The following is a 17,599-nucleotide window of genomic DNA, read 5'->3' as shown; positions in this document are numbered from 1 at the left end:
CCAAAGCATCACAGTTTCGATTCCCAGTCAGGGCACATGCCTGGGTTGCAGGCCACAGCTCCCAGCAACCGCACATTGATGTTTTTCTCTCTCTCTCTTTCTCCCTCCCTTCCCTCTCTAAAAATAAATAAATAAAATCTTAAAAAAAAAAACCTAACAAGGAGATTAGAGTCTGAATGGAAGCTCTTTTTCCCAATGGATTCTGAGAAGTTTTTGTGTTCAACAGTTGGAAAGCTCTTTACTATTTCAGTTGATGATTCCTTTTTTTTTAAAGGTGTAAATACAGATTTTTCTGTGTAATTGTGTTACCTTCTTTTTACTAGGATTGTTGATTTGCAGTAAAATTCATATAAGATTTTATTTCTTGGTAACTTTGACTTACACAACTTAACTTGAAACCCATGAGTGATCTGTATACAATTAAGAGATTTCTGACATTTATTCTTACCCTAAGGTGATCAACTCTAGAATTTAGGCGGTTTTACTTCTGTTGAGTTTTGAATCTCTCCAGCATTGCATGATAGATAGCTTTTATTTCTTTGCAGTTAAAATATCTATAAGGTAAAAATGATAAATAAAAATGTTTTTTTTTTTCATGAACATTTTGATACATGTTTCATCGAGGTCATCTGAATTCTTACATTAGTTGTAACAGTATTTGATTCAAAGAGAGGAAAGTATTCATTATTGATACACTATACAAGCTTTTTTAACTTCATTCTTTACAAATTATCAGGGTTGTGGTTGCCAAAATTATATTTTTATCATGGAAAATTTTTCAACTCCCTAAGTCATAATGTTGAACAGAATTGAAGTATTCTTTAGAATTAATTGAAAAGGCAAATGAAAGCTTATTATAGAATGCTTGTATTTTCTTTTGTTTCTCTGGAACCAGTATATTGATGGCAGCTATTGTATTAAAGTAAAGTATATTTTCACTATCCTAAAAGGTTCTTTTTTCTTCCCCTTCATTAAAATAAATAACAACTTGAGGTTAAAAAAAATGAATAATATTTTTAGGTGATGTATTAACAGTATTCTCTTTAGTTTTTATTAATTTTACTGTATTCGGATGTGGTGCTTCTCTTCAGCTTTTGTGTTCAAATATAGGTAGCTGTTGGAGTTTATTTTCATGTGCATTTTTTAAAAATGTAAGCAGGGAAAATGACTGCTGGTTCAGTGTGTGTCCCTCAAATCATACCACTGCGAGTGCCTCACCCTGGAAAAGCCAACCACGAAATTGATAACAATACACTCTTGGAAATGAAATCAGGTAAGAATCAAACATACTTGAAATGGTTTAAAATAACACAACCATACTCTTTATGTTCATCTGGTTGTTGGTTTTCTTCTTTGCATGTTTTCTACAATCAGGACCTTGGGAAGTTTATAAAACTTCCAAAATTTGCAAGTGTTATATTTGGTGGTTTACAGAGTGGTGTACATTTAGATTGAAATGGTTAGCTTTGACCATCCTTTCATGTGTATAGGTACATAATTGCAGCAATGCCTGGACTCACCTTAGCCAAGGTAGGACATCACAGGGCTTCCCCAAAAGTTCACAGGATGCTCATTATTTTTGCTGGGACAATAAATTTGACCTACTAACAGAGTCTCCACTCAGGTTGGAGATTGAATTCTGGGTTTGACAACTTGCAGTGATTTTTGGTACACCAGTTAGCCTTCCAGCATCTCAGTTTCCTTAGTATAAGATAGTAATAATAATATCTAACATTTAGAGCCATTGCAAGGATTAAATGAATTGATATGAGGTATGCAGGGTCTAGCATGTAATAATGCCAAAATAAACCTTAGTTATTATTACAGAAATAAAGCAGTGAATATATTCCCTACTAATGTCAGAAGTGTGTGTGTATATATATACTTATATATGGATGTATATGTGTGTGTATATATATACACATATATATGTATAATATAAGGAGGAGGGAAAGTTTTATAGATAAAACATGAAAAAATGCTTGTTTAAAGCAGACTTTGAGATCCCAATATACTTTAATAATTGATATGTGTGAAAATTATTTATGTTTTTATATTATGATCCCTGTGCTTCCTAGACAGAGTTCCAACTAAGAATGTATTACATTATATTATACTTCCCTTTATCTTAAAAGCTGATATTATTTTTAAAATTCTCAAAGCAAAATACAAATTTTAATATATGTGCCCATGACTTTGAAGTTGTATGGTTATTGACAAATGATGATATGAGTAACAGGGTATCCAAATTTCTAATATTTTAAGTGTCTAATAATAATAACACTATAGAAAAATTGACAAAGGATATAAAAGGACATTTAGTAGGAAAGGAAATATAAATGTCTTTTAAACATACAAGCATATGCTTCTGCCTCCCCCTTTACCTGCTTGCTGACCAGACCTTATTCCTTGCTTTATTTACCCCATTGCATTTGATTACCATTCAACAGATTGTGTATCATTTTTTGTTTTATTGTTTGTGTGTTCTTCTTGAAATGGAAGCTCTATGAGAGCAGGGACTTTGGTCACTAGTATATCCCCAGATACTAGAACAGTCTCTGGCACATAATAGGTATTTGGTAAATATTTATTGAAGGAATAAATGAATCTTACTCAAAATGTAAGAAATGTGAGTTAAAACTACAAGATACTTTTTTTAAATCTAAGATATTAGCAAAAATAAAAGAAAAATTGATAGCACATGATATGGGTGAGATTGTGGATAAAAAGTCACTCTTTACATACCAATATAGAACAATATCCAACATATATTGTTAAATGAAAGAAGAAATGAACAACTATGATATGTCGTCTTTGTGTAAAAAGAGTGAGAAAATTATGAAAAAAGAAATGAACAGGTATGATATGTCTCCTTTGTATAAAAAGAGTGAGAAAATTAAGAACATGCACGTATATGCTTGTATGGATATAAAATATTTTTGAAAGGATATCCAGGATGTTGGGAGTGGGAAGGAGAGCTTTAATTGTGTGTCATTTTTGAAATGTTGAATCTTGATTTATATGCATTCATTAGCTTTAGAAATTTTCCAAGAATTTTAAGAATGAATCATTTACCAAGTTCAAATAAAATATAAAATCATTTCTTAAGCAATGTGCAAAAAAAAAAAAGAAAAATTATCTTCTGCTTTCTGTATGGGTATTGCAGTCCTAATACAGACCCCTACTCTATTTGTATGTATCAGTGCCCTATTGGAGACACAACAGCATAGTGGTTCAAGAGCATGGGCTATGCATCCAACTTAGCAGAAGTCAAACCACAACTCTGCTGTCATTTAATAGATTTCTTAACCTCAGTGGGACTCAGTTACCTCATCTATAAAGTGGGTATAAAATAGTACCTATCTAGTAGGGTTTTACAGATGAAACGAGCTTATTCACGTAAGGCAGAGTGCCCAGCATAGACAAGGAACTCAATTACTGTTAATTTCTACAATATATAAAAAATCTCATTAAATAACTGACCCTTTGGCATTATTTAGGGACTTGTTGCTTTAGTATTAATCCCAGTTATTCTGTTTTGGATTTTTCAGATACCCCAGATGTCAACATATATTATACCCTGGATGGCAGCAAACCTGAATTTCTAAAGGGAATTGGCTATGGTGAAAATAATACATTTAAGTATACAAAGCCTATTACTCTGCCTGATGGAAAAATACAAGTTAAAGCTATTGCAGTCTCTAAGTAAGTTAAGAACATGATGATTAAAATAATTTATAATATAATGACGTCTTACTTTTATTTCTTTCTTTCTGTGAGAATCAGTGCTGGACTAGAAGGGCACTAAAAATTAAGTGCCCAAAACAAAAAATTTTTTTGGCCCTGGCCAGGGAGCTCAGTTGGTTAGAGCATCATCCAGATACATCAAAGTTGCGGGTTTGATCTCTGATCAGGGCACATATGGGAGTCAACCAATGAATGCATAAATAAGTGGAACAACAAATCAATGTTTTTCTCTCTCTCAAAATCAATAAATAAAAAAATTATTTTAATTTCAACATGTCTGTAATTTTTGTCATCTATTGAAGTATGCTGTAAAGTGCAGAATTCATAAAAGTACAGCTCAATGAAGTGCTTTGTGTGTTAATACTATTTTTATTTTGAATTACACACTGGAATTTCAGGAACCTTTCCAGGGATTGGAACCTCTGAAGAGATTTCATCAGGCTCTGAAGAAAATACTGTTTTTAGTCAATAGTTCTTTTATTATCCAGGACATGGCCTATAACCACCATGACCATTCTCTACTTTATTTTGTATTAATTTATTGGGACTTAAAAGCTATTGTCACTTCAGTTTGTTTGATATTAGCTATTTTATTTCTTTCTTTCCTATTCAATGATTTTATCAGTTTACCAATATGGAAACATGTCTTAACTTGGAGACCTTGTGTTATAAGAAAAAACTCAATTGCTTTGCAAGCCTGTGAAAGAGGAATTGTTTTGTGCAGCAAGACAGGTTTGGCCACACTATTAGAACACTTTTAGGCCCTAAACCAATACCTGGCTGGCCCAGGTACTACTTTGAAAAAGCTTCTTAGGGTTCCCTGGTGGCTGAACTGCTGCATGGCTTTTTGAGGAGAGTTACAAAGATTGTTTTGGAATTTGAAAATTAAAAAGAAAGAAAGAAAGAAAATGAAACAAAATAACCCCTAGCACACATTACCTTATTTATTTTATAAAGAGGGGAAGGAAAGGAGAGAGGGAGAGAAACATTGTGGGCCTGATCCCCAGTAGGGGATGTGTGAGACACAACCACACATTGATTCCTGGACATGTGCCCTGACTGGAAATCGAACCAGCAACCCTTTGGTTTGCAGGTCTGCGCTCAATCCACTGAGCTACACCAGCCAGGGCACATTATTATTTTTTATTAAATATTGACATTTGTGGCTTTTTCCTAATTCCCACCCCACTTCTATCAAAAAAGTTGTCTCAATTATGAAAAATTAACAAGTTAAATAATACTCTCATGCCTAATGCTGTAAGAAGGCTCCTACAGAAGATGCTGGTAGTAGTAAAATGAATTAGTAACATAATGGCAAATTACATAGTTTGAAGGAATTAATAAAGCTTCTGAAGGGTCTACAAATAAGTTGATTTTTTTATGCCTCCTACTATTTTAGTCTGTGCCCACTGAGTGTCTGCTCTGAAAGCAGTGTAAATATTTCAGGTTTGCTCATCTTAGGGAAAGTATTATACAAAAAAATCTTTGAGTTTTCTACACAAAGAGAAATTAGTGCTTGTATACATTTACAATAAAGTAGATTTTTTAGAAGCAACTTTATGACTCCTTATGGAAATCTCTGTCTGGTTTGGCTCCTTGCCTCCACCCCAGCCTCCACCATGTCCATAAGGATGACCCAGAAGTCCTTCAAGGTGTCCATCTCTGGTCCCGAGGCCTTTAGCAGCCACTCCTACTCAAGTGCGCCCAGCATCAGTTACTTGGCCTTTTCCCAGGTGGGCAGCAGCTTCTGGCTTGGCCTGGGTGCCAACATGAATCTGGCCAGTGGTTTCAGTAGAGCTGGGTGAATGGAAACCATCAAAGCCATTGAAGTGAATCAGAGCCTACTGAGCCCCATGAAGCAGGAGGCGGACCCCAACATCCAGACCATGTGCAACCAGGCGAAGGAGCAGATCAAGAGCCTCAACAAGTTGCTTCCTTCATTGATAAAGAGTGGAGCCTGGAGCAGTAGAATAAGATGCTGGAGACCAAGTGGACTCACCTGCAGCAGCATAAGACGAGTTACAGTAACATGGACAATATGTTTGAGACCTATATCAACAACACTTGGCAGCAGTTGGAAACACTGGCCCAGAAGAAACTGAGACTGAAGGTGGAGTTTGGCCACATGCAGGGACTGGTGAAGGACTTGAAGAATAAGTACCAGGTTGAGATCAACAAGTTCAGAGGTAGAGAATGAATTTGTCCTCATCAAAAAGGATGTGGATGAAGCTTATCTGAACAAGGTAGAGCCAGCCTGGAGTCCTGCCTGGAAGGGCTAACCAATGAGATCAACTTCTACAGGCAGTTGTATGACAAGGAGATTCATGAGCTGCAGGTCCAGATCTCCCACATGTCTGCAGTGCTGTCCATGAACAACAAGCCACTCCCTGGGCCTGGACAGCATCATTGCCTAAGTCAAGGCCTAGTATAAGGAGATCACCAACTGCATCCAGGGTGAGGGTCAGGCCCTGTACCAGATCAAGTATGAAGAGCTGCAGATATTGGCTGGGAAGCATGGGGTTGGTTTGTGTCACACAAAGATGGAGATTTGAGACTAACCTGAATATCAGCAGAATCCAGGCTGAGACAGATGGCCTCAAAGGCCAGAGGGCCTCCCTGGAGACTGCCATCAAAGATGCAAAGCACTGTGGCAAGCTGGCCATCAAGAATGCTCAGGCCAAGGTGACTTAGCTGGAAGCTACTCAGAGCCACCAAGCAGGACATGACCCAGCAACTGTGTACCAGGAGTTCATGAATGTCATGGAGATCACCGCCTAATGCAAGTTGCTAGAGGGCAAGAGATCCAGCTGGAGTCTGGAATGCGGAATATGAGTATCCATACCAAGACCACCAGCAGCTACTCAGGTGGGCTGAGCCCAACTTACAGGAACCTGAACTATGGCCTAGGCTTCCAGGCCAGCATTGGCTTTGGCAGGAGGTCTGGCTCCTTCAGCGGCATCAGCACCAGTTCCTCCAAGATGGTGATTATGAAGAAGATTGAGACCCATGATGGGAAATTGGTGTCAGTCATCTGATATCCTGTCCAAGTGGACCACTACTGCAGTCCCTCCTGTTTTTGGAGCCGGCAGGAAAGGAGCTGTGTAGGGGAGTGGAGGGCACAGGATGCCCACCTGAAGCTCAACCCCAGTCCTCATCTCACCCTTGGGATAGAGGAGTTTACTGCTTGGGCAACTGCCTCTTAACCCAGGCTCCAAACTAAAAGCCAAACCAAGTGTTTATTCTCCCAAAATAAAGTCTCAGCTCGCTCTACCAACAATCTTATTTAAAAATTTTTTCAACATTACACTGCTTTAACCCCATGCTTAATCAAGTCTGTTTCTATGTACTTAAGATAATTAGTTTCTTTTTAAAATTCTGTTGAATATGCTATTACAGTTGTCCCATTTTTCCTCCCCTTTATTGCCCTCCACCCTGTACCCCCTGTCCCACCATTATTCCCCCACCTTAGTTCATGCCCATGTGTCATACACGTAGGTTCTTTGGCTTCTCTTAATTCCCATACTATTTTTAACCTCCCCCTGTCTATTTTATACCTGCCATTTATGCTTCTCATTCCCAGTATCTTTTCCCCCATTCTCCCCCCTCCTCTTCCCTGCTGATAACCCTCCATGTGATCTCTATTTCTGTGAATCTGTTCCTGTTCTAGTTGTTTGCTTAGTTTGTTTCTGTTTTTGTTTTAACTTCAGTTATTGATAGTTGTGAGTTTGTTGTCATTTTACTGTCCATATTTTTTATCTCCTTTTTCATAGATTACATCCCTTTAACATTTCATATAATAAGGGCTTGGTGATAATGAACTCCTTTAACTTGACTTTATCTGAGAAGAACTTTATCTGTCTTTCCATTCTAAATGAAAGCTTTGCTGGATAGAGCACTCTTGGATGTAGAGCACTCCTTGCCTTTCATGACTTGGAATGCTTCTTTCCAGCCCCTTCTTGCCTGCAAGGTTTCTTTTCAGAAATCAGCTGACAATCTTATGGGAACTCCTTTGTAGGTAACTGTCTGCTTATCTCTTCCTGCTTGTAGGATTCTCTCCTCAATTTTAATATTGGGTAATGTAATGATGTGCCTTGGTGTGTTCCTTCTTGGGTCCAACTTCTTTGGGAAGTTGGACTTCCCAAAGTCTGAGCTTCCTGGACTTCGTGGAAGTCTATTTCCTTTGCCAGATTGGGAAAGTTCTCCTTTATTATTTGTTCAAATAACTTTTCCACTTGTTGCTCTTCCTCTTCTCCTTCTGGCACCCCTATAATTCAGATGCTGGAATGTTTAAAGATGTCCTGGAGGTTTCTAAGCCTCTCCTCATTTTTTTGAATTCTCATTTCTTCATTGTGTTCTGGTTGGATGTTTCTTTCTTCCTTCTGGTCCACACCGTTGATTTGAGTCCCAGTTTCCTTCCCATCACTATTGGTTCCCTGTACATTTTCCACTATTTCACTTTTCATAACCTTCACTTTTTCCTCTATTTTGCGACCATACTCAACCATTTCTGTGAGCATCCTGATTACCAGGGTTTTGAACTTGCATCTGATAGGATGACTATCTCTTCATCACTTAGTTGTATTTTTTCTGGAGCTTTGATTTGGGCCATATTTTTTTTTTGTCTAGGTACACCTGTTATGTAGTAAAGGGTGGAGACTTAGGTATTTTCCAGGGAGGGGCAACCCACATTGCTACATTGTGGTGCTGTATGTGGGGGAGTGGTCACAGAGGGAACAGTGCCACTTGCTTGTCTCTCGCCCTACTTTCAGTCACTTCTTCTGCTACCCGTAAGTAAATTGTGCCCTTTCGGGTGCTACCCTGGTGCTAAGTCCCAAGTGGGTTGGATTGTGTACATTTTAGGACCCTGTGAGCCCCTCCGATGGACTCTCCTGTGAGGCTGGGAGTTTCTCCTGCTGCCTCAACCCCCACAGGTTTTTCCAGCCAGAGGTTTTGAGGTTTTATTTCCTGGAGCTGGAATCCTGGGTTGTACCATCTGCCTCGCTCCCCAGTTGTTCCTCCCAGTTTATCTGCACACAAATGTGGGACCGCTCAGTCCTCTAGCTGCCACAAGTCACCTCTACCCTGGCTGCCCATCTCCGCCCCTCCTACTGGTCTGGATGCATATTTCTTCTTTAACTCCTTAGTTGTTGGTCTTCCGTACAGTTCAATTTTCTGGCAGGTCTGGTTATTTTTTGTTTTTAAACTTAGCATTGTCCTTCTTTTGAATGTGTCAGGAGGCAAAGTATATCTACCTATGCCTCCATCTTGGCTGGGAGTCCCCAATAATTAGTTTCTTAATAAAGAGACAAAGGACTTTAAATGAGACTTAACTATTAAAGGTCATTAACATATTAAGAGGAAAAATTGTGGTCGTGAACTGTTGAATGATACACAAATATATATATGATAAAATAAATGAAAAAATTAGAATAAAAACTACACTATATTATTTTGATACTGTTTAAAAGTACACAGAAAAAAAAATAGAAGAAAACATGCCAAACTTTTGCCATCATTGCCTCTGTTGATACAATCATTTTTTTCCTTGATAATTTTTGTAGCTTCCAAAATTTAAGAGCATTCCTTTTATAATAAATTTAAAAATCAACAAATAAATAGTAAAGAAAGAAAATGATCTCCAGAATTATATAACCAGTGCTTCTCAACTTTGGCTGCTGAATCAATTAGCTATTGCTGTATAACAAACCTCTGAAACTTACTGTATTAGAAGAAGTCATTTTATTTGCTTATTATTTTGTAAGTCATCATTTTGGTGTGCCTTCAACAAGGCAAGTTTTCTCTTGGCCTTGTCTGAGGTCATTGAAGTGGGTAGTTGCAGTCACTTTCTGCCTTACCTTAAGCTGGATAGTCTAAGATAGCTTTATGTAGGTTTCTGGTGGTTAGTGTTGGCTGTTAGTGAAGCCTTGTGTCTTCAGCAGGCTAGCCTCAATTTTTTCACACAGTGTCTTGTTACCGGACCTTGAATGCTAGGTTCTTGAGTCTCAGTGTCATACAAATGAGAACTAAACTCAGTATAAAATCAAGCAGATAAGAGTGTTTTTAAAAGAGCTTGTGCACAAGGGAGTCAACCAGAAAAGAGAAGTTGAGCTTCCTGAGTGGTTCTTGATGCCTCATATAGGAGCCTTGGCATGGGTGTAGGGCTTGGGAATGAGGATTAGGTCTGTTATCTCATGATTGTCATCTGGTGGAGGTTGATCCCAGGGTTGTCACAAGGTGTTTTCCATGGTCAGTGGACCACTCAGAGGTCCTGTACAAAGCAAATATTTTGCAGAACATGATGTAAAGAAAGGATGTTATTGTACATTTCTTTTTAAAAAATAAACCAAAGTTTCTTTTTTTAAAAAAAAAACTTGTTTTATTTATTTTTAGAGAGAGGAGAAGGGAGGAGAAATGAGAGGGAGAGAGACAGCAATGTGTGAGAGAAACATTGATTGGTTGCCTCTCAAATGCCCCCAGCTGGGTACCTGGCCCCACAACCCAGGCATGTGCCCTGACTGGGAATTGAACTGGAGACCTTTTGGTTCACAGATTGGTGCTTGATCTGGTGTATTGACCCACACCAGCCAGGGCTATTGTACATTCTTTCCTTTAAGAATGTGGTTAGGTTAATTTTATACTGAAAATGAAGAGTCATGGGCCTCTAAGATGGATATTTTGGTCAAGATGGAGTCCAGATGTTACCCCTATACTATCTCAGTCTCACTGCCAAAAGCAATAAGAAAGGTCAAGCCCAAAAATAGATGTTTTTCTAGTCTCTGCTTGTGTCATATTTGTTAATATTTCATTGGCCAAAGCAAACCACATGGCAATACCTAAAGTCAATGTGGGAGGAGATTCTACAAGGGCACAGTGCACAAGGGTGTAGATACAGGTGGGCATGAGAATCACCCAGGGAGTTTTGCAGAATCTTCATGCCCAGGCCACACTTGAAACCAACTAAATAACAATCTCTTGGGGGGTGGAACCCAGGAATCAGTATTTTTTAAATTTTCCAGGTGATTCTGATATGCAGCCAAAGATGGCAACTGACAAACTAATTGGGGGGAGGGGCATGTTTCCATTTAGAGAAATTTGACTACCATACTTTTTTGGAATGTTTTTATTAAAGTTTGATATTCTAGAATTAAAGAAAAGGTATAAGGGCATTGTCATATTTGTGCTTTCATGTGCCTGAATATATATTCATGAATTTCACATCAGAGAATGGTCAGTAAAGAACACAGGTAGACAGGAGGGGCCAGGAACTCAGGAACATCTCGGTGGGGAGGGAGGTTTTCAGGTTTTGATGGTCCATATTGATGGTCTAGTTCAAGGTCTATAAAGTTTCTGATGTCTCTCTTGCTTCTTTAAAAGCCACCTTTGTGGTCAAGAACTTCCTATCTCTAATGCCATTATTCTATAGTGTTTTAGCGATGAACTTGCATGGTTCTCCTTTTTTTTTTTTTAGCAATGATTTAATATCATGGTCAAGGTGTATCAAGGCAGGCTGAGGTAGAAGCTGCCTTGACCTGAAAACAGGTAGTTGAGGGTAATCAGAATCCACTGAGAATAGTCACTTTTCTTTAGCAGAGGAACCCCCCAGTTTTGCAACATCAGTAATAAATTTAACTTGCTGGTAGGTTACCAGAGCATCTATCACCAGCTTTTTGGAATATATAATGTGCCCTAAAATATTGTTTTTGTGTGAAGGAAAATCCAGATGTCATCTTCAAAGGCAGCAACAAGGGCAAGAAGATAATTGCTTTGAGAGTGGTAGTTTGGAATGGGGGGAAAGAGGATGGAGTTTGTTGAACTTCACATGTGGATTTTAATCCCAGTTCCATCTGAAATTATTTGTGTGATATTAAGTTATGTGGCCATATGAGTCTCAATTTCATTTTTTGTTAAATGAGATTAATAGAACTTACTGTAACCATTATGAAAATCAGAGGTAAGATATGTAGTAGCTGTTGTTTTTTATTATTCAGATTTTTGGAAAGATTTTATTTATTTATTTTTCGAGAGAGGGGAAGGGAAGGAGAAAGAGAGAAAGATCAATGTATGGTTGCCTCTTGCATGCCCTCTACTGGGGACCTGGCCCACAACCTAGGCATGTGCCCTGACTGGGAACTGAACTGGCAGCCCTTTGGTCCGCAGGCCCATGGTCTATCCACTGAGCTACACCAGCCAGGTCTTACTCAGATTTTTAACAAAGGACTTAAAGATTGTTGTTGTGTGACCCAGCTCAACAGGTATGCCTCAATTTGAAAAGTGTAAGTCTGGTGAATAAGTGGTTTTCACTTAACCCTTTCATGTTCCTAAACCACAAGTTCTCAATTGGGTATAATATTAGCCCCAAGGGGACATTTTGTCATGTCTGGGAACATTTTCAGTTTCTACAGCTAGAGGTGGGAGTGTGCAAGTGGCATCTGGTGGGTAGAGGCCAGGGATACTGCTATGCACTTCACAATGCACACAGGGAAGCCCCCTACAACAAAAACTTATCTAGCCCAAACTTTCAGTAGTTTTCTTTTAATTTTTAATCCCCACCTGAGGATATTTTTTATTATTATTATATTATTGATTTCAAAGAGAGAGAGAGAGAACATTGATGTAAGAGAGAAACATCAATCGGTTGCCTCCCATACCTGACTGGGGATTGAACCTGCAACCTTTTGGTGTATGGGAAAACATTCCAACCAATTGGGACATCTGGCCAGTGCTTAGCAGTTTTCAATAGGTTGAGAAAATGACCTGGACCAAGTTGCAGAATTTTTACAGCTCAAGCTTCACTCTTTCCTTGCAATCATTCAAATAATTCTGCTATTTTATTGAGGGGATAGTAATCTTTGTGGGAATGGAGCTACATGTAATTTTTTATGCTGAGTGTACCTCTTATTATTATTCCTAAAGATATATATTTTTTAAGGTCTCTGATTCCAACCCTGGCAAAAATTGATGTATGTTCCAATGAGATTTAGGCTCCGAGTAGGATCTCTAGCTTCATCTTCAAACCTAATCCTTCTTTGGGATTACAATCAGGAAATCCTTTTATTTTGCAGGGAATTTAAGCTAGTTTCTGGGCTCTACTTGTGGGGAACTAAGTTCATGGTAAATGCCCTGGCTGAGTCACCAAGAAAGTGGCAGCTGTGGTCAGGGAGACAACCTGGACCTTAAGGAGGAAGAGTGAGTGCATGGAAATCAGGCTTCTCCTCATAGTGACAATGGGGCTGTAAATGCAAATGCAGGGAGACCCACAATTATCCAGGATTTGAATGATCCTTGGATGGAGGTATTTGTGATGTCTGGGAAGTATGCTAAGAAAGAGGATGAATATCTTGGACGATAGACCTGGGACCAAATGGAACATTCAGATGACAGGATGTTGAGGTGAATAAGGTTAACTAGCAGTTTATCTTTATCTGTATCCAGATTTATGTATCTGTGAATTTGGTTTTGTTATTAAAAACAAAACAAAACGTAAATTTCTTCAAAGTTTAGCCATCTGTAAGTCATTCCAGCCAGTGAACATGCAAGTATCCACCAACTAGCACAAAGAGCCAAGTGTGTTATTTCTTAAATATTGTCACTCACTGATACATAGTGGCTATTTATATAAATTGCATATTTCTTTTTAAAAAGACTTTATTTATTTATTTTTAGAGATAGGGGAAGGGAAGGTGAAAAAGAGAGAGAGAAACATCAAGGTGTGGTTGCTTCTCTGCACTCCCTACTGAGTACCTGGCCTGCAACCTAGGCATGTGCCCTGACTGGGAATGGGACCTGTGACTCCTTGCTCACAGCCCAGAGTTCAATCCATTGAGCCACACCAGTCAGGGCAAATTGTGTATTTCTGAGAAATTTTTTCCTCTTCTAAAAATGTGGCTTAAAACAGATATTATTTAGTGTTAAACATTTCTAAACTGTTTTGGAATTGATGCTTCTGCATTTCTGAACAGTTAAAGAATTTTAAGTTGGGACTTATTTACTAAAAGACTCAGAAATTTTAAGAAATGTAAAAAATGGAGTGTAAGAAATATAAGTTGCAAAAGAAATGCTAATGAAACAGAAAAATGTATCAATATTAACATCAATTAATAACAAAGCAATTGGAGATGTAAAAAGCATTAAGTACCTTCACAGATAAAACAGAATCAACTGTGTTCCAGCTCTGATTATTCAACACAAATGCAGGGGGAGGAGGCAGCAGTGAGAATTAAACATATCAAATAAACATACCAAGCGGAGTCAGATGTTGTGGCAAAGACAGCTGTTGGCTGTTCCCTAATATTGGTGCCTCTAGTCTTTTAAAATAGAGCCCATGATTTCTAGCAAGACACATGGTTTCCTAGAGAAAGATATTTACCAATTCTCGTTGTGAGACGGTCCAGTAAGCCAGGACAAGTGGAATAGGGAAACTGAGACAGATAGCTGAACAAAATGGCCAAGAAATTTACAGCCAGACACAGAAGGCCACCTCCCAATAGAGAACATCTAGGCCTCAGTTGTGTTGCAGCTCCAGGCCCAGGAAAGCAGCAAAACTAGGTGAATGACACCAGGAACTGCTGCAGTGACTAACGGCCCCCTGCCTTGGCACTGACCAATCAGTGAAGACTATGACCCTGAAAGAGCACACCTGGAAAATTGATGAATAGTCTGCTGAAACCCTACCCTGAGACTAAAATTTCCTGCCTGCAATTAGGAGATAAAAGCCACAAGACAAAGGACCCAGTGCTTGCTCTCCCTCTGGGAAGCAGCTTTTGCCATTCCCTTCCCCTCTCCTTGCCTCTCTTCTTCCCCAGCAGTCATGCACATCCTAAATTCTAATGGCCTCTACTAGACTTGCAACCAGGGAATCGATAGGCAGCAGCAGCTCATCTGAGGCTAATTCCATGAACCCGTCCCTAAGGCCCCCTTTTCTCTAACTTCCCAGTGATTTAAGGCAGCCTAGCCTAGGCTTTCCTGTTGCTTTTATGCTAAGTTCTTCCTTGTTTTACTGTCCCCAGAGTTAATAAACATACTCTTGTAATCACCTGGACTCATATTGTGAAATCTTTCCTACACAAAGTCAAGAACCCACACACTACCAGCTGGCCATAGGCAGACCCACTTAGGACCAGGCCCCCTGTCCAATCACTTGCAGCTGGTGAAAGCAATGTCATTGAATTGTGGCCAGTGGGATATATGTGGAAGAGGTGTGTGTGACTTCTGGATTATGCCCTTAAAGAGAAGGTGTCGGCCCTGCCTCCTGCTGGCTGTACTGTGGATGTGGTGTTCAGTCATGCTAGATTGTGAGAACAGGTGAAATTATCTAGGGGTAGTGGAGAAACAAGGTGGAAATCTGACACAAGGCCTCCTTCACTGTGTTACCTCTCTACCAGCTTTGGGCTGATTACACCCCGCTGCTTCTATCTAATTTAAGCCACTGTTGTTTTGATACTGTGTTACAACAGCCAAGCCTCTATCCTAATACACAAGGGTCATATCAACCACATCTTTACAGAGAACATGATCAAGAGTACAGGTGGTCAAAAAAGGCTGACAATGTCAAGTGTTGGCAAATATGTGGAAAAACTGGAATCCTTAAGTAATGCTACTGGGAATGCAAAATGGAACACACACAGTTCAGCACTTTCTAAAAAGTTAAACATATACTTATCATATGATCCAGAAGTTCCATTCTTAGCTTACCAGGAGAAATGAAAGCATGTTCATGTGGAGACTTATATGTGAATGTTCATAGCTGCATTATTCATCATAGCTAAAAACTGGAAGTAATTAAAATGACCACCAGCTAGGGAATGGATAAACTGTGGTACAGCCATAGAATGGAATACTATTCAACAATAAAAGTGATATTCATACTGAAACATCCATGCAACAACATGGATGAACCTGAAAAAAATGAGTGAAAGAAGTAAGACAGCTAAGACTATATTTATATGATTACATTTATTTTAAATTTCTAGTAAAGGCAAAGCTATAGAAACAGGAAGCAGATCAGTGGTTGCCTGGGGTAGGAGGTAGTAGCAAGGAGTGACTACAACAGACTTGCACAGAGAATTTTGTGGTGAGGGGAATGGAAGTGTTTTAAAACAGGATTGTGGTGATAATTGCACAATTATATAAGTTTACTAAATATCATCAAACTATATACTTAAAATCAGTGAATTTTATGGCCTGTAAATTATACGCCAATAAAACTGTTTTAAAAAAGTAAAGAGTATAGGTGAGGTGCTGGTGCTCAGAATAAATCACCACCAGTTTTTAGTTATGGGCACCTCTACATGCTTTTTCATGGAATTTCTTTTGCATCAGAGAGTAACAACATTGATTGTAAAATATTGTGAATAAATTGAAGACATGGTAGTATTTGAGGAATAACTGTTTATATCCACCAGAGCAGCATATATTATGCTACCTACAGATGGGATAAGGTAAATTCCCTTCTGTCACATGGAATGATATATAGGTAACACTATTCTTTGTTTTAGAATAGTTTGAGACTTAAAGTGTAAAATCTTTATGGTATGGTAGATAGTCTCCAAAAATGAACCATGCCGCCCAGTGTAGCCCTTTCACTTGAACCTCGGCTGGCCCTATGACTTACTTTTGACCAATAAAATGCTTCAGAAATATTGGTAAGACTAGATCACACAAAGTGGCAGGTTCTCCTCTGGTCTCTTGGAACATAAACACTGGGTGAAGCTAGCCACCATGTAGGAAGTCTGACTTTCCTGAGACTTCCATACTGTGAGGAAGCCCAAACTAACCACCTAATGACAGAGAGAGAGAGACAGAGACAGAGACAGAGACAGAAACATCCTAGCCTAGACTGTGAATGTGAGGGAAGAAACCATTTTGGACATCCAGGCAAGTTGATCTTTTGACTCCAGGCCCAACCAATATCTGACTACAATAACATGATAGATTGCAAATGAGAGCTACCCAGCTGAGCCTGGTTAAGTTATAGACTTGTTTTAAGACAATACATTTTGGAGTGGTTTTTTACAAAGTGATAGATAATCTAAATGAGAATAAGGTTGACAAAGACCATAGAAGTTGTATTTTGATTTCTCCAGTTTAAAATATAATAAATTTAGTAGCTAAACTAAGGGACTTTAATAGAGTTATCTTAATTGCTAGCCACCTTTTATGGAATCTTTGTATAATACACAGACTTTTTCTTTTTAAAATAATTTTCAGAGACTGCAGACAGAGTGGCATTGTAACAAAGGTGTTTCAGGTGGACTATGAACCACGGAATACAGTCTCTTCAGAAGACAGTGTTGAAAATGCTCTCAAAGATTCTTCAAAGCAGGCAAGTAATGACACTATAACACAGATAGTCACCACACTTTTTTTTTTTACAAGCCAAGGCTGTCTTTATGTTGGTAAAAAAAATGCTTTATTTCACCTGTAATCATAAACATTATTCCACTGAAAGAGGTACATTTTCTCTCCTTTCTGTCTTACATGATCGCCATAAATTAAAATGAAATAGGTCTTACAAAGTCAAAGTAGAAAAGAAATAGAGAGAAACCCAATGCACCAGTTTGGATGAATCTGCCCTGCACTGCTAGTCTGAGATGTGGGGGTGGGGCACACCCCTCTCCCCACTCCAGTTCCCTTGTCCTCATCCCAACCCCAAGCATTGCTGAAGGGGAGGCCACTGAATGATGGAGCTTGGTTAGAAGAGAAAGTTGAATAGAAAGTATAGAAGGTGGAGAGGGCTGCCTTTCTCTTTTGTCATCACATTTGGGATTTATTAACACTGCAGTGGGTTCTTCATGGCTGATCCTGATATTGGCCTTGGAATTTCAAATCATTGTTGATCAAACTGTGATGTGCT

At 38.7% G+C, this 17,599-nt stretch overlaps 1 protein-coding gene across 1 annotated transcript in view; it reads left to right on the top strand.

Moving 5' to 3' along the window:
* The first annotated feature begins 1,149 nt into the window (after window positions 1-1,149).
* Window positions 1,150-17,599, top strand: part of DZANK1 (double zinc ribbon and ankyrin repeat domains 1) — a 118,769-nt gene continuing 102,319 nt past the window's right edge. Inside the window, exons 1-3 of the mRNA XM_045832945.1 lie at window positions 1,150-1,273; window positions 3,552-3,705; window positions 16,954-17,068. Coding sequence (XP_045688901.1) covers window positions 1,165-1,273; window positions 3,552-3,705; window positions 16,954-17,068 — 378 coding nt within the window. The 5' untranslated portion in view covers window positions 1,150-1,164. The remainder of the gene's footprint in view (window positions 1,274-3,551; window positions 3,706-16,953; window positions 17,069-17,599) is intronic.

The sequence above is a fragment of the Phyllostomus hastatus genome, unplaced genomic scaffold, assembly GCF_019186645.2.
Source record: "Phyllostomus hastatus isolate PE091 unplaced genomic scaffold, TTU_PhHast_1.1 phas_contig_17, whole genome shotgun sequence".
Lineage (NCBI taxonomy): Eukaryota > Metazoa > Chordata > Mammalia > Chiroptera > Phyllostomidae > Phyllostomus > Phyllostomus hastatus.
This window is presented reverse-complemented; position numbering and strand designations above follow the sequence as displayed.